The sequence below is a fragment of the Alligator mississippiensis genome, chromosome 1 (assembly GCF_030867095.1).
Source record: "Alligator mississippiensis isolate rAllMis1 chromosome 1, rAllMis1, whole genome shotgun sequence".
Classification (NCBI taxonomy): domain Eukaryota; kingdom Metazoa; phylum Chordata; order Crocodylia; family Alligatoridae; genus Alligator; species Alligator mississippiensis.
Window position 1 is genome coordinate 437,321,751 of NC_081824.1, and position 15,293 is coordinate 437,337,043.

The window sequence follows — 15,293 nt, forward strand, 5'->3', positions numbered from 1 at the left end:
CTATCTAATGCAGTTGATCCTGATTTACAGTAGTTTGATCTCAAAACACTTTCACCAGTAAATAATATTGTATTTAATTATTGCATATCCAGTGCAAAGAATATTTTGCTCCAGTGGTCTCTCTCAGATTAAATGTATATGAACACGAGAAGCTTCAGAGACTATAATAAGAAAGTAAGACAGCAACAGGTGCCTGTGCTTGTAAAGTAAACTATGCAATCTGGACCCCATACAGTTTTTTAAAGACTGAAAATTGTCTTGTACGGATCCTGAAAATTAAATGTGGACCGTGTCAAGCACCCTTTTTTTCATTAAGGATGAAGCTATAAACTGATTAATTCCAAGCACAAAATAAATCTTTGTAAAATTCCATTGGATCCAAAGGGTTTATGCATATCCCTAACAGCTCATGCTAAGAAGAAAGAAAATGTTAATATGTAAATCTATCCATAAACCCCATTGCATAAATAGCCTTAACTGAATCCTGCTGCCCAGCTTAGCCCCTTTTACTTAGCTGGTGATGTCATCATTTTAGTTGCCAAAACACTTGTTGCTCTCCTCCCTCTTGACTACTTTAGTTCCAACACAGAGATTGGGAATCCAGATTGCATTGGGAGATAGGCAGAAGCTGAGGAAGAAATAATATCTGCATTGACCTAGGGTCCCAGAGGCTGAAATACTGGGTTCCATTTGTCTTCTTAAGGTAAAATCATGGATTACTTTATTAAGTCTGGATTTTCCATTGCAAAAATAAAATATAAAGCTGACAGAACAACATGGGGATGCTGAAATTTGCATAAGTGCATGCACTAGGCTTTTAATAGTTTACAAGGTGAACTAAGACAGTTTCCGATTAAACCCTTCTGTCTTCATTATGCTATATCAAGGCTTCTCTTATTTTCATCTTAAATGTCCTATTCTAATTTACCCTTTTCTTTAAGATTTGTTTGTATGGCTGCATATTTTTTTCTTGCCTAGAGCTTCTCTCTCCTTTCTTTAAACACTGTTCTTTTTTGACATACGAATAGTATTAAGTGGTGTACTATTCATTACACATGCTAACATTTCTCTGTGTGTTCAGAGATGCATACAAAAAACTTAACTTGCTGTGATGGAATAAATCAAGCTGTAGCTGAGGCAAAGTTTTTTAATGTAGCATGAATAACATTACTATACAAAAACCATAGCAACTTGGAAGTTCAGAATGACCATGAGAAAATCTTATTTCATTTAATAGGATTTGTTCACAAATTTTATGATGTTTTTCAGAAACAAAAATATATAACCCTGGTCCTTCCTATGGTTTTAGTAGAACATAAATCCTCAGACTTGATTTCTCTTCCAAGCAGTTCAAAAAGGCCGAGTCTGGTGGTTCTCTTAAGTTACACTTGCAGTATTAAAGTAAAAATAATATTAAAAATATAAAGAATGAGAAATATAAGAGCTTAAGCTTTGCATATCCATGAACATTTTCCACCCAATCTATTTTTAAATCTGTGAAACTATATTTCACTATTATTTTTAATAATGGTATTTTAAGTATACTGCTCTTCAAAATAATAAGTTTGGGGTTTGTATAAAAAATAACTGTCATTGCTCCCTTTCTATGTCTACTTGTCATGTGAAATGTATTTCAGAGTGACACTGAGAACATGTCTTGTCAAACAGTGGTAATCAAAGGAGGTGATAAGCTGTTAGAGATGCTTTTTGCATTTTAGCTTCTGCAGCTCATACTAACTTTTAGCAATGAAATAACATTTGCTTATATAATATAAATAGCTTTGTCAAGCTTCCTACATTCATGTATCCATGTTGTTCATGTTTTCTTTAGGAGAGGCTGTGACCTGAAGGCTAAGCTCAAGGACTCCGGGAGGAGTCTCTGAAGTTTTCCCTTTACTTCAGCTATTGACCTCCAGTCTTCCCCTGAATATTCCCAAAAATGGAACGATCCACACAAGAACTCTTCCTTAACTTCATGATTGTCCTGATAACTGTGCTTCTCATGTGGCTTCTAGTGAAATCTTATCAGGAGTAAAAGACAATCTCATGCTCCTTAAATTCATTTAAGCATGCATCTCTGCAGAAGTATGTAACACCTCCTGTACAACAGTGTGACTTCCTTTATATTTGATAATGTAATGATTTTTTTACTCTCACGCTTCTGTTGCTTGTGCTGATAGGTGTTTTAATGGGTCTATGATGATGTAATTATTATATTCTGTAGTGACCCAGCTGTAAAATGGACAAGGCAGGGTCCTCAGTAGTTGCTACATATGACTCCCAGTAGTTACTGCAAATGTAATACACTGACCCACAATGCTTACCTCTTTGGTATCACCACCAGGCTCACCGTGGTACAAGACTGTAATATTCAGTATGTGTCTTCATAAACTGAAACAAAAAAGGCACAAACTAACTTAGCTGAAAGAAAGTGGAAACTTTTCTTTCATTCACTGTTGTGCTCTCTTGAATAAAGGAGAAGATGTAAAACCATGTTTTGTAGCTCTCGTTATCTCTTCCTCCATCTTTTAAATGACTGATACGGCATATTACCCTCATTAATAACATGCAGCTGACACAGAAATTTGGTGGCTTGTAAAAAGACATGTCCAGTTAGCTACTGCTGAATCACACTGGAAATCATCTGGCCTTGCTACTGGTATCCACACCAATACCGCACGAGCTGATCCAGATCCACTTTCCTAATAAAACATCCAGAGAATAGTCATAGCTAGTCTATTATGTATGGCATGGATTCTGCAAAAGAGAGAGCCTCTGCTTTACAGCTGCTGTTGCTACATGACTGCATTTCAGATATTGGGCTTGGGTTCCAGCTCTGGGGCTAGCCTGGCAGGAGGAGAGACATGGTTCAGCTCCAGTTGTAACATTTTACAGCACCCTCAGAACTGCTCTAATCTTTGCCTGACTGCAGCTGTCCCCAGGGATGGCAGCAGCACAAGAGCACTGGAGTGTAACAGCCAGAGGAGCAACAAGGCAGCGCCACACCCTGAGCAGCTGCTATGCTACCAGTAGTGATAGGGACTATTTTTGTGTCAATCCCCCACCCCCACCTAAGGCAGTGCCTGGAGGTACTGCCCTGGTTGCCCCCAGTCATGCTCCTGCATTCCAGTTACATCCTTTACCACCCTCCCACCACCCCCAGCGTGCAGCCCTACAACAGGGATAGCAAGGGAACTGGGGTGTAACTAGCTCTGCTGGCATTATGTCACATGGACTCTTCCTGCACTAAAGCAATCTTCTGCTAGCTACTTCAACCAGCTTTAATACAATGATACACCAGAACACATAAGTTTGTGGGAAGCTAAAATACTCTCAAGAATTCAAACCCAAACTCTTATCATTATATAAAATGAAGCTGTTGTTAAGAAGGATGAAACTTTCAAATACATGTATTGGCTGGCTTCCTGTCAAGGGCCTTTTAAAGAATGAGTAAAATTCAAGAGGTTAGATTTTCTATCCAAGGACATTTGTTATGCTTTTATTTAGAAGTATAATGGCAGGCACAATTTGGAATCTGGATAGTGCTTTAAAGGAAGACATCAAAAGCTACTTTCTGTGCTCCAGCAATTCCATTCACTAAATCTGCAATGTTTAAAGGCTGTTATTAAATGATCATTTGCTTTCTGTTTACTCTCTATTTTCCTTTCTGGTTTGTAATTTTTTTTCACCTCTAGTCTTCCATTTCAAAGACATCTGCAACAATCTTTCTTCAGTTAAGGGAATACATTCCCACCTGTAAGAAAATCCTGTGTTTAGGATTCAAAAAGAAAAAGATCAAAACTTGTTTGCTCTTCACCATGATTGAAAATGTCAGATGAAAAGAACTTGAAGATGTGAAGTTTCTTGTGAGAAAGTTGAGACATTTAAATTGGTCTGTACCAACAAAGACAGTGGTCTTTGATCCACTTCATACCAGGTACTACCCTGAGTCTTCTAAATTAACAAAACTTGTTTGCATTCTAAGACCGCATCTGAGACTTGCAGAAAAGTCTGGATAAGGACATGGAAAATCTATTTTTAAATGCAGCAAATATTTCTGTAATTCACTGTGAAAGTGAATTATTCTCATCTTTCACGTACTGTGCCTCCCTATCCCAGCTGAACATTATGGGTGTGTCCAGATGAGTGCGGTTGTGCGGTATGTGGTGCTGCAAACACATTTGCAGTGCCACATACCATACAGTCCGGTGTTCTCTGCATTGCAAAGGTGCGTTGCCTAAGCATGTGCTGTGCTGGGTTTTTTTCGCCACAGGGTTTTTTGGCCCCTGGATATCCAGGGGTTAAAAAAAAAGTGGGGTAAAAAGACTGGAGCAACACATGCTCAGCCAGTCCATGCTGCTGAAAAGTGGAGCCGAGCTGCCCAGAGCTGTGCTCTGCTGCCACCCAGGCTCTGCACAGCAGAATCACTGTGGCTGCAGCCCCGGAAGGCCCCCAGGGACCCAGGTAAGGCTGCTGGGGCCAGCGCAGTGCTGGCCCCAGCCCCCACTAACTCCATCCAGGGCAACATGCACTCACCAAAGTGTGCATGGCACGGGTGTTCACAGGGGACAAGTAACGGCAGTGCAAGGTGCACCGCCACTACTTGTCCCCAGGGAACCAAATGTCCATGCACGTCTGGATGCACCCTATGTATTCACCTAGTATTATCAAATCTTCACTGTAGCTTAAAAATAGATTTTCAGGTTCTCCTGGGCACCACAGCATTAGACTTAGAACCTTGCAGCTCTACACTCAACTTAGGCCATTTCAATATGACCTGGTAGGGATCATGGAGACCTGGTGGGACCCCTCGCATGATTGGAGCGTAGCCGTAGAGGGCTACACCCTGCACAGAAGGGACAGAGTAGGGAGAAAGGTGGAGGGGTAGCTTTCTACGTGAGAGAGTACACCTCTCTGGAGGCTGCCACTGGCTCCAAAGATAAGCATCCTGAAACTTTCTGGGTCAAACTGGGGGCGAGGTGAGAGAAACCTAACTGTAGGCCTTTACTATATGCTACTGAATCAAGGAGAGGAGCTGTATCTTGAGTTCTCTCGAGAACTGGCAGAGGCTGCACATACAAGGGACTTGGTTGTTATGGGTGACTTCAATTACCTGGACATAGATTGGGAGGAACACTTGGCTAGGTCAGATCGTTCAAGCAGTTTCTTGATTGTGATTGAGGGGCTCTTCCTGACCCAGGAAGTGTAAGGGCCAACCAGAGGTAACACTCTCCTAGACTTGGTCCTGGCCAAGGGAGGTGATCTGGTACGTGTGTTGAAAACTAATGGTAACCTGGGTGACATCGACCATGAAATTATCAGGTTCACCGGCCACAAATCAACCAGCAGGATTGAAGTCCTAGACTTCAAAAATGCTGACATCAACAGGCTCAGGGCATTAGTAGGGGAGGTGATGTGGGACCAGGAAGGGAAGGCAAATGGGGTGCACAAAGAGTGGTTGTTGCTCAAGGATACAATCCTCGAAGCACAAAAGAAAACTGTTCCTGCAAAGAGGAAAGGTAGCAGAAGGGCTGGCAAGCCTTCCTGCCTTAATAGGGACATTGTGGTCCTCTTAAAAAAGAAAAAAGAGGTGTACACACAGTGGAAGCTAGAGATGGTCCTCAAGGAGGACTATACAATAGTGGCCAGTACTTGTAGGGAAAAGATCAAGAAATCTAAGGCGGAGACTGAGTTTAGGTTAGCCATGGGAGTCAAGGACAATAAGAAGTCCTTCTTTAGGTATGTAGGCAGTAGAAGGAAAACAAATGGAAGTGTGGGACCCTGCTTAACACCTCGGGGCAGCTGGTAACTGACATTCAGGACAAAACAACTCCTGAATGTGCACTTTGCTTCGATATTTCACTGGACCAAGCTGAAAGACAAGCGAGATAAGGTTCAAAGGGGGCATGCCAGGAATGACAGCCTCCCCAGTGTGGATGCTGAGTGGGTGCAATACCAACTAGAAAAGCTAGATATTTATAAGTCAGCATAACTGGATGGACTTCATCTGAGAGTGCTGATGGAGCTGGCTGAGGTCATCGCGGAACCCCTGGCAAAGCTCTTTCAGAAATTGTGGTGCATGTGGGAAATCCCTGAGGATTGGAAGAGGGCCAACATTGTGCCCATCTTCAAGAAGGGGAAGAGGGAGGACCCAGGCAACTATAGGCCAATCAACCTAACCTCTAGCCCAGGGAAAATCCTGGAAAAGCTCATTAAAGAATTTATATGCCATACGCTCGTGGAAGGTAAGATTCTGAGTGACAGCCAGCAAGGCTTTGCCGCAGGTAGGTCTTGTCTTACCAATCTCATCTCCTTCTATGACCAGGTCTCTCGCAACTTGGACATTGGAGATGAGGTAGATGTTACATACCTAGACTTCCAAAAGGCTTTTGATCTAGTATCCCATGATATCCTTGTGGGAAAACTGGAAGATTGTGGGCTCAGCTGCTCAACAATTCAGTGGGTGGGAAACTGGCTACAGGGTAGGACCCAGAGAGTTCTCATGAACAGATCTGTGTCGTCCTGGCGCAAAGTGGCCAGTGGCGACCCTCAGGGGTCTGTGCTTGGACCAGTGCTTTTCAACATCTTTATCAATGATTTGGATGGGGGGTGAAAAGCTCGCTGGCCAAGTTCGCAGATGACACCAAGTTATGAGGCAGTGTGGTCACGTTAGAAGATAGGTTGCAGATATAGGCAGATCTCGACAGACTCAAGAGTTGGGCAGACCAGAACCAGATGAAGTTTAACACTTCCAAGTGTAAGGTGCTCCATCTAGGGGCAAACAACCCTCAACATACATACAGGCTCAGTGGTGACACCTTGACTTGCACTGTGGCCGAAAAGGACCTGGGGTAATGATTGACCATCACATGAATATGAGCTGTCAGTGCAAGGCGGTGGTCAGCAGGGCAAATAACACGCTGGGATGTATCAACCGATGCATCCTGTGTAAAACTAAGGAAGTGATACTCCTGCTGTACTTAGCACTGGTGAGGCCACAGTTGGAGTACTGCATCCAGTTCTGGGCACTGCCCTTCAATAAGGAAATGAAAAAGCTTGAGAGAGTCCAGAGAAGAGCCACCCATATGATATGAGACTTGCAAGGCAAGTCATACGAGGAAAGGCTGAGGGACTTGGGTCTCTTTAGCCTAAAGAAGAGAAGGTTGAGAGGGGACTTGATAGCAGCTTACCACTATATCAGAGGAGTGCATCAGGAACTTTGTGAACAAATGTTCACTAGGGCACCCCCAGGGAAGACCAGGACCAATGGATACAAACTCCTGGAAGGCCACAAGAGGCTTAATACCAGGAAAAGCTTCTTCACAGTCAGGATGTCCAAACTGTGGAATAAACTCCCGCCAGAGGTGGTGCAATCACCTACCATGGAGGTTTTCAAGAGGAAACTGGACAGTCACCTCGCTGGGGTCACCTCACTCCAGCTGTCTTCCTGCCTAGAGCGGGGGGGGTGGGGGGGGTGGGGCTGGACCTGATGATCTGCAAGGTCCCTACCAGCCCCTAACAATCTATGACTCTATGAAATGATAAGATACATATCATACACCGCTGGATTGGATGCAGTATTCTTATTATTGCAGATAACAGTAGAGGTTGAATCATATAAGAAGCAATTTATCACCTTTAATCTAGTCAAAAGATTGTTACCATTGTCATTATCCTTCGGTTTCATCTCCTGACTGAAGTAAATTTTCTGATAAATTTTGTGGTGGTTGATAAGTCCAATTACTCTCTAGAACATATGGTTACAGTCCTGATGCACTAATTTTCAAAGTTGACCAATTTACACCATGTGGTTTGAGAACCATTTCTGGTTCTCAAAGTTGACCATCACAGAGCATTTGGCTCCTTATTTGAGATGATGAGCTTTTTGTTTCCAGCTCTGATCATCATTACTGTATTGATTCATTGGGTAAACAGAAGTTTGCAGACAAGTTCCTCCAGCACCATCATATCTGCTTGCAAGCATCTAGGATTAAATAGTTTACCATTAGTAGTCACTAGATTAGCTATATCAAGACCATGGAAAGCAACTAGCGGCATGACAGCAAAATAGTGTGGGTGTGTGCACACAGATTTGTTTTACCCACTTAATATTGGAAATGGATTGGAGTTATTCCTGTCTTCCATCATTCATGTTCCTATCCCAGGCTGAAATTGTCTAACCAGTATAGGAAATTTGTCTGAAAAGCCAGTCAGAGACAGAAACTTCCAAAGGTATTCTTTACTGATCAGATTGCACATTTTATATCTTTGTAAGATCAGGCATTGCAGTAGTGAACATGTGAGAAGTGGGATTTGTGAGGTGGGGAATTATCTTTTATTGAATCAACTGTAGTTGAAAAAGAAAGGAGATAAGCTCTCATGCACAAAAAGAGATTTTTTCAGGTCTGGAAAAGAAGTAGATACAGGCTAAGTTAAATATCTGTTAGAACCACTGCTTTGGTTTAACTTCACTGTGTTAATGAATGTGATCACTTAAAAAAGGAAGTGGACAATTAACTTGTAGAGCAAAGTTATCAGAAGTAATTATGGACCAGGTAAAGAACAGGAGTTATAGTTAAATCTAGGATAATTAGATTTAGAGATGGATGATGTGTACTGTATTTTTCCTTAGGTACTGAAGGACATTATCTGGGTGATTTCAATGTCCATGTTGAATCAGGCCATCAAACACAGCAAGGTATTACTGATAGGGTGTCACTGGATAGTGTGATAGACTGGCTTCCTATGCCTAACAAAGCATGCCACACATTCTGACTATTACAAACACCATCTTTCTGTTTCCAAATAAAAGAAAAACTTTCTGGTTGCACCTTTGTCCCATGCATTGATATGTGATAGAATATTATATCATTGCCTGGCAAAAATAATCAGAACTCTGCCTGCAGACCAACACAGCTATAACAGCTGGAAAATCAAGAGCAGTTTCCTGAGGATGAAAATATTTGATTCAGATATTTGGCTACAGTCTTTCTTGGCTGTTGTTGTTTGCACCATATCCCAATTTCTCTTCTATTGGCTGGGATCCTGGCCATGTTACACCTGTCAGATTACACAGGATGCTCACTGGCTAAGTTTGCGGATGACACCAAGTTATGGGGGAGCGTGGTCACACTTGAAAATAGGCTACAGTTGCAGGCAGACCCAGACAGGCTGGCAAGTTGGGTGGATTGGAACCAGATGAAGTTCAGCTTTGAGAAGTGTGAAGTGCTCCATCTGGGGATGAACAATCCCCAACATACTTACAGACATGGTGCCAAGCTGACTAGCACCATGACTGAAAGGGACCTAGGGGTAATAATAGACCACAGTATGAATGTGAGCCGTCAGTGTGAAGCTGTAGCCAGCAGGGCAAACAATACTCTGGCATGCATCAACCAATGCATCTCAAGCAAAACCAAGGAAGTGATGCTTCCACTTTTCTCAGCATTGGTGAGACTGCAGTTGACGTACTGCGTCCAGTTCTGGGCGCTGTACTTCTACAAGGACGTGGAAAAGCTTGAGAGAATCCAGAGAAGAGCCACCTGTATGATCAGAGACTTGCAAGGCAAGCCATATGAGGAAAGGCTGAGAGGGAGACTTGGTAGCAGCCTTACTGCTATATCAGGGGACTACATTAAGGGCTTGGCAAAAAACTGTTCACCAGGGCATCCTTGGGGAAAACCAGGAGTAATGGCCACAAACTCCTGGAAGATCATTTCAGGCTTAACACTAGGAAAACACAGTCAGGGTGTCCTGACTGTGGAATAAACTCCCTCTAGAGGTGGTGCAATCAGTTACCCTGGAAATCTTCAAGAGGAGACTGGATGATCACCTCGCTGGGGTCACCTGACCCTAGTTGTCTTTCCTGCCTAGTGCAGGGGGGCTGGACCTGATGATCTTGTGAGGTCCCTTCCAGCCCCTTACAATCTGTGAATCTATGTATCATGGGTTATGAAGATCAAGGAACATGGGAACTACAACTTCAAATACCACCAGTATTTACAAATGAGGGTCTGGTTTTTTTGTTTGGCCAGCAGTTTTCAGTTTGCAAATTTTCCCTCAAAGTTGAAATTGCCTATGGAAAATTTGATTAATTTTTGTGTGTTTGGCAAATTATGTTAAGGGGTGGAGGTGGGAAACATTTTCTGATCAGATCTACTGAACATATCAAGATAACCTGACTGTTTATGCCAGCAGTTCTCAACTTATTTAGCTTTGAGGCCCCCTGTATAACTTTTGTGAATTGAGCAACACCCCGTTTCAAAAAGTAATGTATTTATTACACTGCTTAACAGGGCTGGGAAGGAAGAGGGGAAACTGGCAGGGAAGAGCTTCACTCATATCCTCACTGGAGCCCATGTTTATCTTGCTTCTCTCTCCTCTCCTGGTAGCACCCTTCAAATGCCGTCACAGTGCCATGTCTCCTTGGCTGAGAATCCCTGGTTTAGGCATATAATTTATCTCTCAACTACACTGAGAAAATCTTAAGTACATTTAACTGCCTCAGCACAAAGCAACTGAAGAGTGGTTCTATTTATACAACTATGTTTGGAAGTGCCCCAAAGGCAATAGAACATTTTTTCAATCAAAGAAGAACTTTTCAGAGCAATTGATTGTTGTTCCTTGTGGCATGAGTTAAGTAAGATCAGAAGTCTGACAAATGCTGACAGTATCTGATTATAATGGAAAGGGCACTAAATCATTCTTCACTTATGCAGCTGAGGTGGTTTATTCCCCATACACAGAGTTTACCCATAGGTTATTTTCTTAATGTTCTGGGCTAGAAATCCCTTTGGCATTTTTCCCAAGTCCATAAAAACCAGATGGTCACGCCAATCAACTCTGACCTCTCAGTTAGAAGATTCAGCTGTCAGCTTCTAAACAGAGATTACAGTATTTTTAAAGCAAGTATCTGTTTCTTACATCCATTAACTTTCTATGCACATTGCAGCAGATCCTTGGCTGGTGTAAGTCAGTGTAACTGCACACATGAGTGAAGGTACTCCACTTTACACAAACTGACTCTTTATACCAGATAGCTTTGCAATAGTTCTTTGTAATAGGGAATAAGCTAAGGAAGTGTAAAGAGTTTAGTTTTGGCACAAATCTTAGCTGTGCATGCTCATATCCTCCCTTTTTTTACAGTGGATGTGTCTACACATTTACCACAGTTACTTAATTAGCTACGCAGTAAAACATCAGCATCTACACATGCTATTAGGATGAAATAAACTAATTAATTTTGCCAGACGCAAGTACTATCATACAGCAGAGTTATTTACTCTGCTACAATACATGTGTAGACATGGACAGGGCTGGCTGAGACATGAGGGTGCTTCAGTGCGGGGGCTGCCTGCTGGCTAGACCCACACTAAAGCACCCTAGTGCCTTAGACAGCCCCTCCACAGCATGTTGAGCCAGGAGGAGGAGCAGCCCTGGGGCTGGCAGGCTGACACCCTGGCCCCCAGCCAGCTGGGGCTGTGCTGCCCTGGCACAATGTGCTGTGGTTCCAGGTGCACATGTAAATGGCATGCCTGGGAGCAATAAACTCCAGTGCAAACTGTGCCAGAATTTATTCAGGTGGGCTAATTGCACATGTAGATGCACCCAGTAAGTACCTTTGGTTACCACATGTAAGGAACTCAGCTGCCAAGATCATTGAAGCCTGTACATCTTACTACATTCCTCCCCCTTTCCCCCCCACAACTGTGGGGTGAATCTGAGCTATCAGGAAAACTGAAATCCTGGTCCAAATGTCACATTTTTCATTTTGTGTTACATTCTGTTTCCTAGGAAAGGAGTCAACAGCTTTTAATCTTTCTACCTTGAGTCTATCTGTCAAGAGTAGTGCATACCATAAACCACCCTTGGAAGCTATTGCACTCCATCCAGTTTCTTGACCATTTACAACAAGACGTGGAGGGTGTGCAGCCCAGATGGCATACTGCTTGAGATTCTAGGGTGTCAAAGCACTCACCATTGACCCTGATCTACAACAGTCTTCTCATTTCCTTAAAAAGAGCTTTCCTACTCTATACATTTGTGCCATAAGCTATGCAACCCTGGACTACTTGGGAATCTGCACATTCCTTCATGTACTTGACATGCCTCTGGCCTTGCACTTTATTATTACATATCAGCATATCTACACAATGCTAACTACCCAGTTGGAATGACCTCATTTTTCCAATCTAAGCTATGGAATATAGCTACCAATCAATAACCCAGGACAGATTTGGAGTGTACCTTTCGTTGCTGATGTATTTAAACATTTCCCAGTCAGTTTCCTATATTTAAAATTATATATACTCCTTTGAGATAGGTATTTTAAAAATGATGTCCCTTATCCCATATTTTTGCTGATATCCGAGTATCTCAACAGGAATAAACAAAGTCTTTCAGAAGAGACTAGAGAGCTTTATTGCTATGCATAATAGGCCATATGCTCAACTTATTTCAATGGAGCTACACAAATTTAACCCAGACAAAGATATGACCCAGTCTTCCTGTGGCTTGGCTTTAAGTAAAAGTCTAATCCTGCATCATATGAATAAAAGTTTAGTGTAGAAGGTAGCATTAGACCTATTGCTTTAATGCAGCAAAGAACAGAAAGGATCAAACATTAGGAACTCTCATACACTGTTTATGTCCTCCCTGTCCTGCATTCCTTTCATTTCAGAATGTGTTTGCATCATGCCAAGTGCCAGCAAAGTCTCATTTAGACTACATTGTTCTGTGTTTCTTTAGTTGCTACATTAAGTGTTCCACTACCGGCTCTTTGTTTTTAGCCCCTAGGGCAGAGCAGATTCATAGATTCTAAAGTCAAAAGGGATCATATTCTGATCGTTTGAGCTGACCTCCTGCATAATAGACCAACGTAGTCTTGCATCTAGTCCAAACAATTGGTTGAGCTATGGCACCACTTTTAGGAAGATATCCAATCTTGAGAAAAAGGCTTCAAATAAGAAAGAATGCACCAGTTCCTACGCACATTGTTCCAAATACTAATTACCTTCACTGTAAAATGATTGCACCATATTTCTTTCACATTATTATTGGCTTTCTTATATTTCTTGTTTTATAGTTGTGACTTCATTCTTCAAATTCCTTATGAAAATACTCATCAGTGATAACTCCTGAATACTCTGTTAAACAGCTTGCCATGCTAAAGTATCACTGTGGTAATTGTGAGTAGCATATTGAAGAGAGAGATGATCCTGTAAAGATGGAAAATTACTATATAGATTTTCTGATATTCATGCTCTTTAATGGAATGAAAGATCATTTTGTGAAGCATGAGAGACGTTTTAAATTTCTAAAGGGCAAAAAAGCTATGGCTATTGTCACACTGAACTCCCCCATTTTTTCTAGCAGATGTTTATTATAACTAATCATGATGTCACTGCAACATACCGTAGAATCCTGGATGTTGCAGTAAGCAGTTGGAGTATTACGGGGGGTTTCTTCCAACACTAAATACTTTTGAGCCTCCAACATGATAAATTAGGAAGTATTTATCAAGTGACCTGTTGGTTCACCAGAAGGAAAGGGACTCCCAGTCTAAACTAGAAACTGATTATACCCATCACAGATTCAGCATGTTAAGAACTGGGGTAGTTAGCATAAAACAAAGAGGCTTCTGGTGATCCTAGCTGGGTTGGAAGGGATGAGTGCAGTTTGCTTTGCTCTCAAGCACAGGGTGCTATTCTAGATCAGATGCTACTGTAGCAAAGAATCAAGGTACTCCATCCCTGAGGCTCCAAAGGTTCTAGTTCCCAAGGGCTCAGTTATCAAGAGTGAAAAAGGGGAATATATGACAAGAGGGAAGCATTAATGAAGAAATTAAATAGAGTAATGAAAGCTCTAATGGGAGGACCTTCAGTTTTCTTGATAGTTTGCACAAGCCTTTATTTGACAGCCATTTTCTGCAACATAAAAATAATTCGACATGCTGACTTTTCAATGAGACAGGAGACCTACATTTCAAAGGTCAGACCACTCGAGGGGAACACGTGCAGTTGTTCTGTGGTTCACCTGAACAGAATAGAACGAGATTAGAGAGTCCTCTCCACATACTATGGGGAAAAAATAACACTGCAGGTATTTGCACTTTGTTTATCCTTTAGAGGCAGCAAGAACAAGAGCTAGCCAAGGTGCTGAAAGCAACAATCCTAAACCTGCCTTTGTATTGCTTTCATGGCAGTTGAATGACAAAGAAAAAAACCCAAAAATTTAGAGTCCAGAGGAAAGGTAGTTAGCCATGTTAGTCTGCAGTCAGGCAGAAGGGAGGAAGGGTGGTACCTTAGAGACTAAATGTTTCAGAGAGGCATGATCTTTTGCAGGCAGCTGCCTTACTTCACCAAATGAAGTAGGCTCTTAGCTAGGAAAGTTCATGCCTCTCTGAACCAGTTAGTTTCTAAGGTGCCATCGTGCTCTACTTCCTGCCAGTCTAAAGGAGAAATACAGATAAGCATTAGGTGTAGGAGAATGAGAGAGAGAAAAAGAGAAGCAAGGTGAACGTAACTACTAATGACTGCCTATTACAACCTCACTCCACATAGGAAAGGAGCTGTTACAGAGTCTTGACTCTAGTTCAAGCTGTAATAGGACACACTTTAGCTTCAGGGATTCCTTGATTTCATTATCCAGAGTATTGGGCAGAATGGTGTCTATCACACTAAAATAATGTGTGAGCTAAGGATATCAGTTCTCACATCTTGGGGGTGGTTAGTTTAATTGAAGTCCATGTGCTGATGTGCCCCCACACATGTTCTGAAGGGAGTAAAGTGACTTTGAGAGGCCTTTTCAGAACAAAGTGTGTTTTGAGGAGAGTGGAGAGTTATGCTGGATCAGTTACAGGCACTAGGACTACAGAAAAAGGGCATGAAGGCAGAGAAAAAAGAGAGTGAGGGATATTTAGCTTATTATTTATTAGGACCCCAGCATGCTGGACAGAAGACGGAGCCCCTGCCTGAAGCAGCTTGTCTGCTAAATGGCAGATGTTACCTAATGGAGAGATTAGAAGTGACAGAGGAATGTCAGGGTCAAAAAGGTGACATCAGCTGGATTTTACAGTCTTTGAGGGGAAGAGTAAAGTAGCCTTCTGGTAGACCAAGGATGAGACAGTTATGGCAATCAAGACAAACAGAAGATGATGAAGTGCCAGATGAGAGTTTTACCTATGCTACCTTTCTCAACAAAGATCCTTCCAAATCATCAGAAAGCAGCACCGATGGCCCATGAAGTAAATTCTGACCACCTTGCCTTTCAGAAGGTTCTCTCATGGCTAAAAT

The 15,293-nt window shown here is 42.1% G+C and overlaps 1 protein-coding gene across 1 annotated transcript; it reads left to right on the forward strand.

Moving 5' to 3' along the window:
* The first annotated feature begins 543 nt into the window (after positions 1 to 543).
* SLN (sarcolipin) lies at positions 544 to 2,493 on the forward strand. Its single transcript, XM_006259015.4, has 2 exons — positions 544 to 703; positions 1,832 to 2,493. Exon 2 carries the CDS (start codon positions 1,940 to 1,942, stop codon positions 2,033 to 2,035), a length of 96 nt encoding a protein of 31 aa, XP_006259077.1. The 5' UTR covers positions 544 to 703; positions 1,832 to 1,939; the 3' UTR covers positions 2,036 to 2,493.
* Positions 2,494 to 15,293: the final 12,800 nt, after the last annotated feature.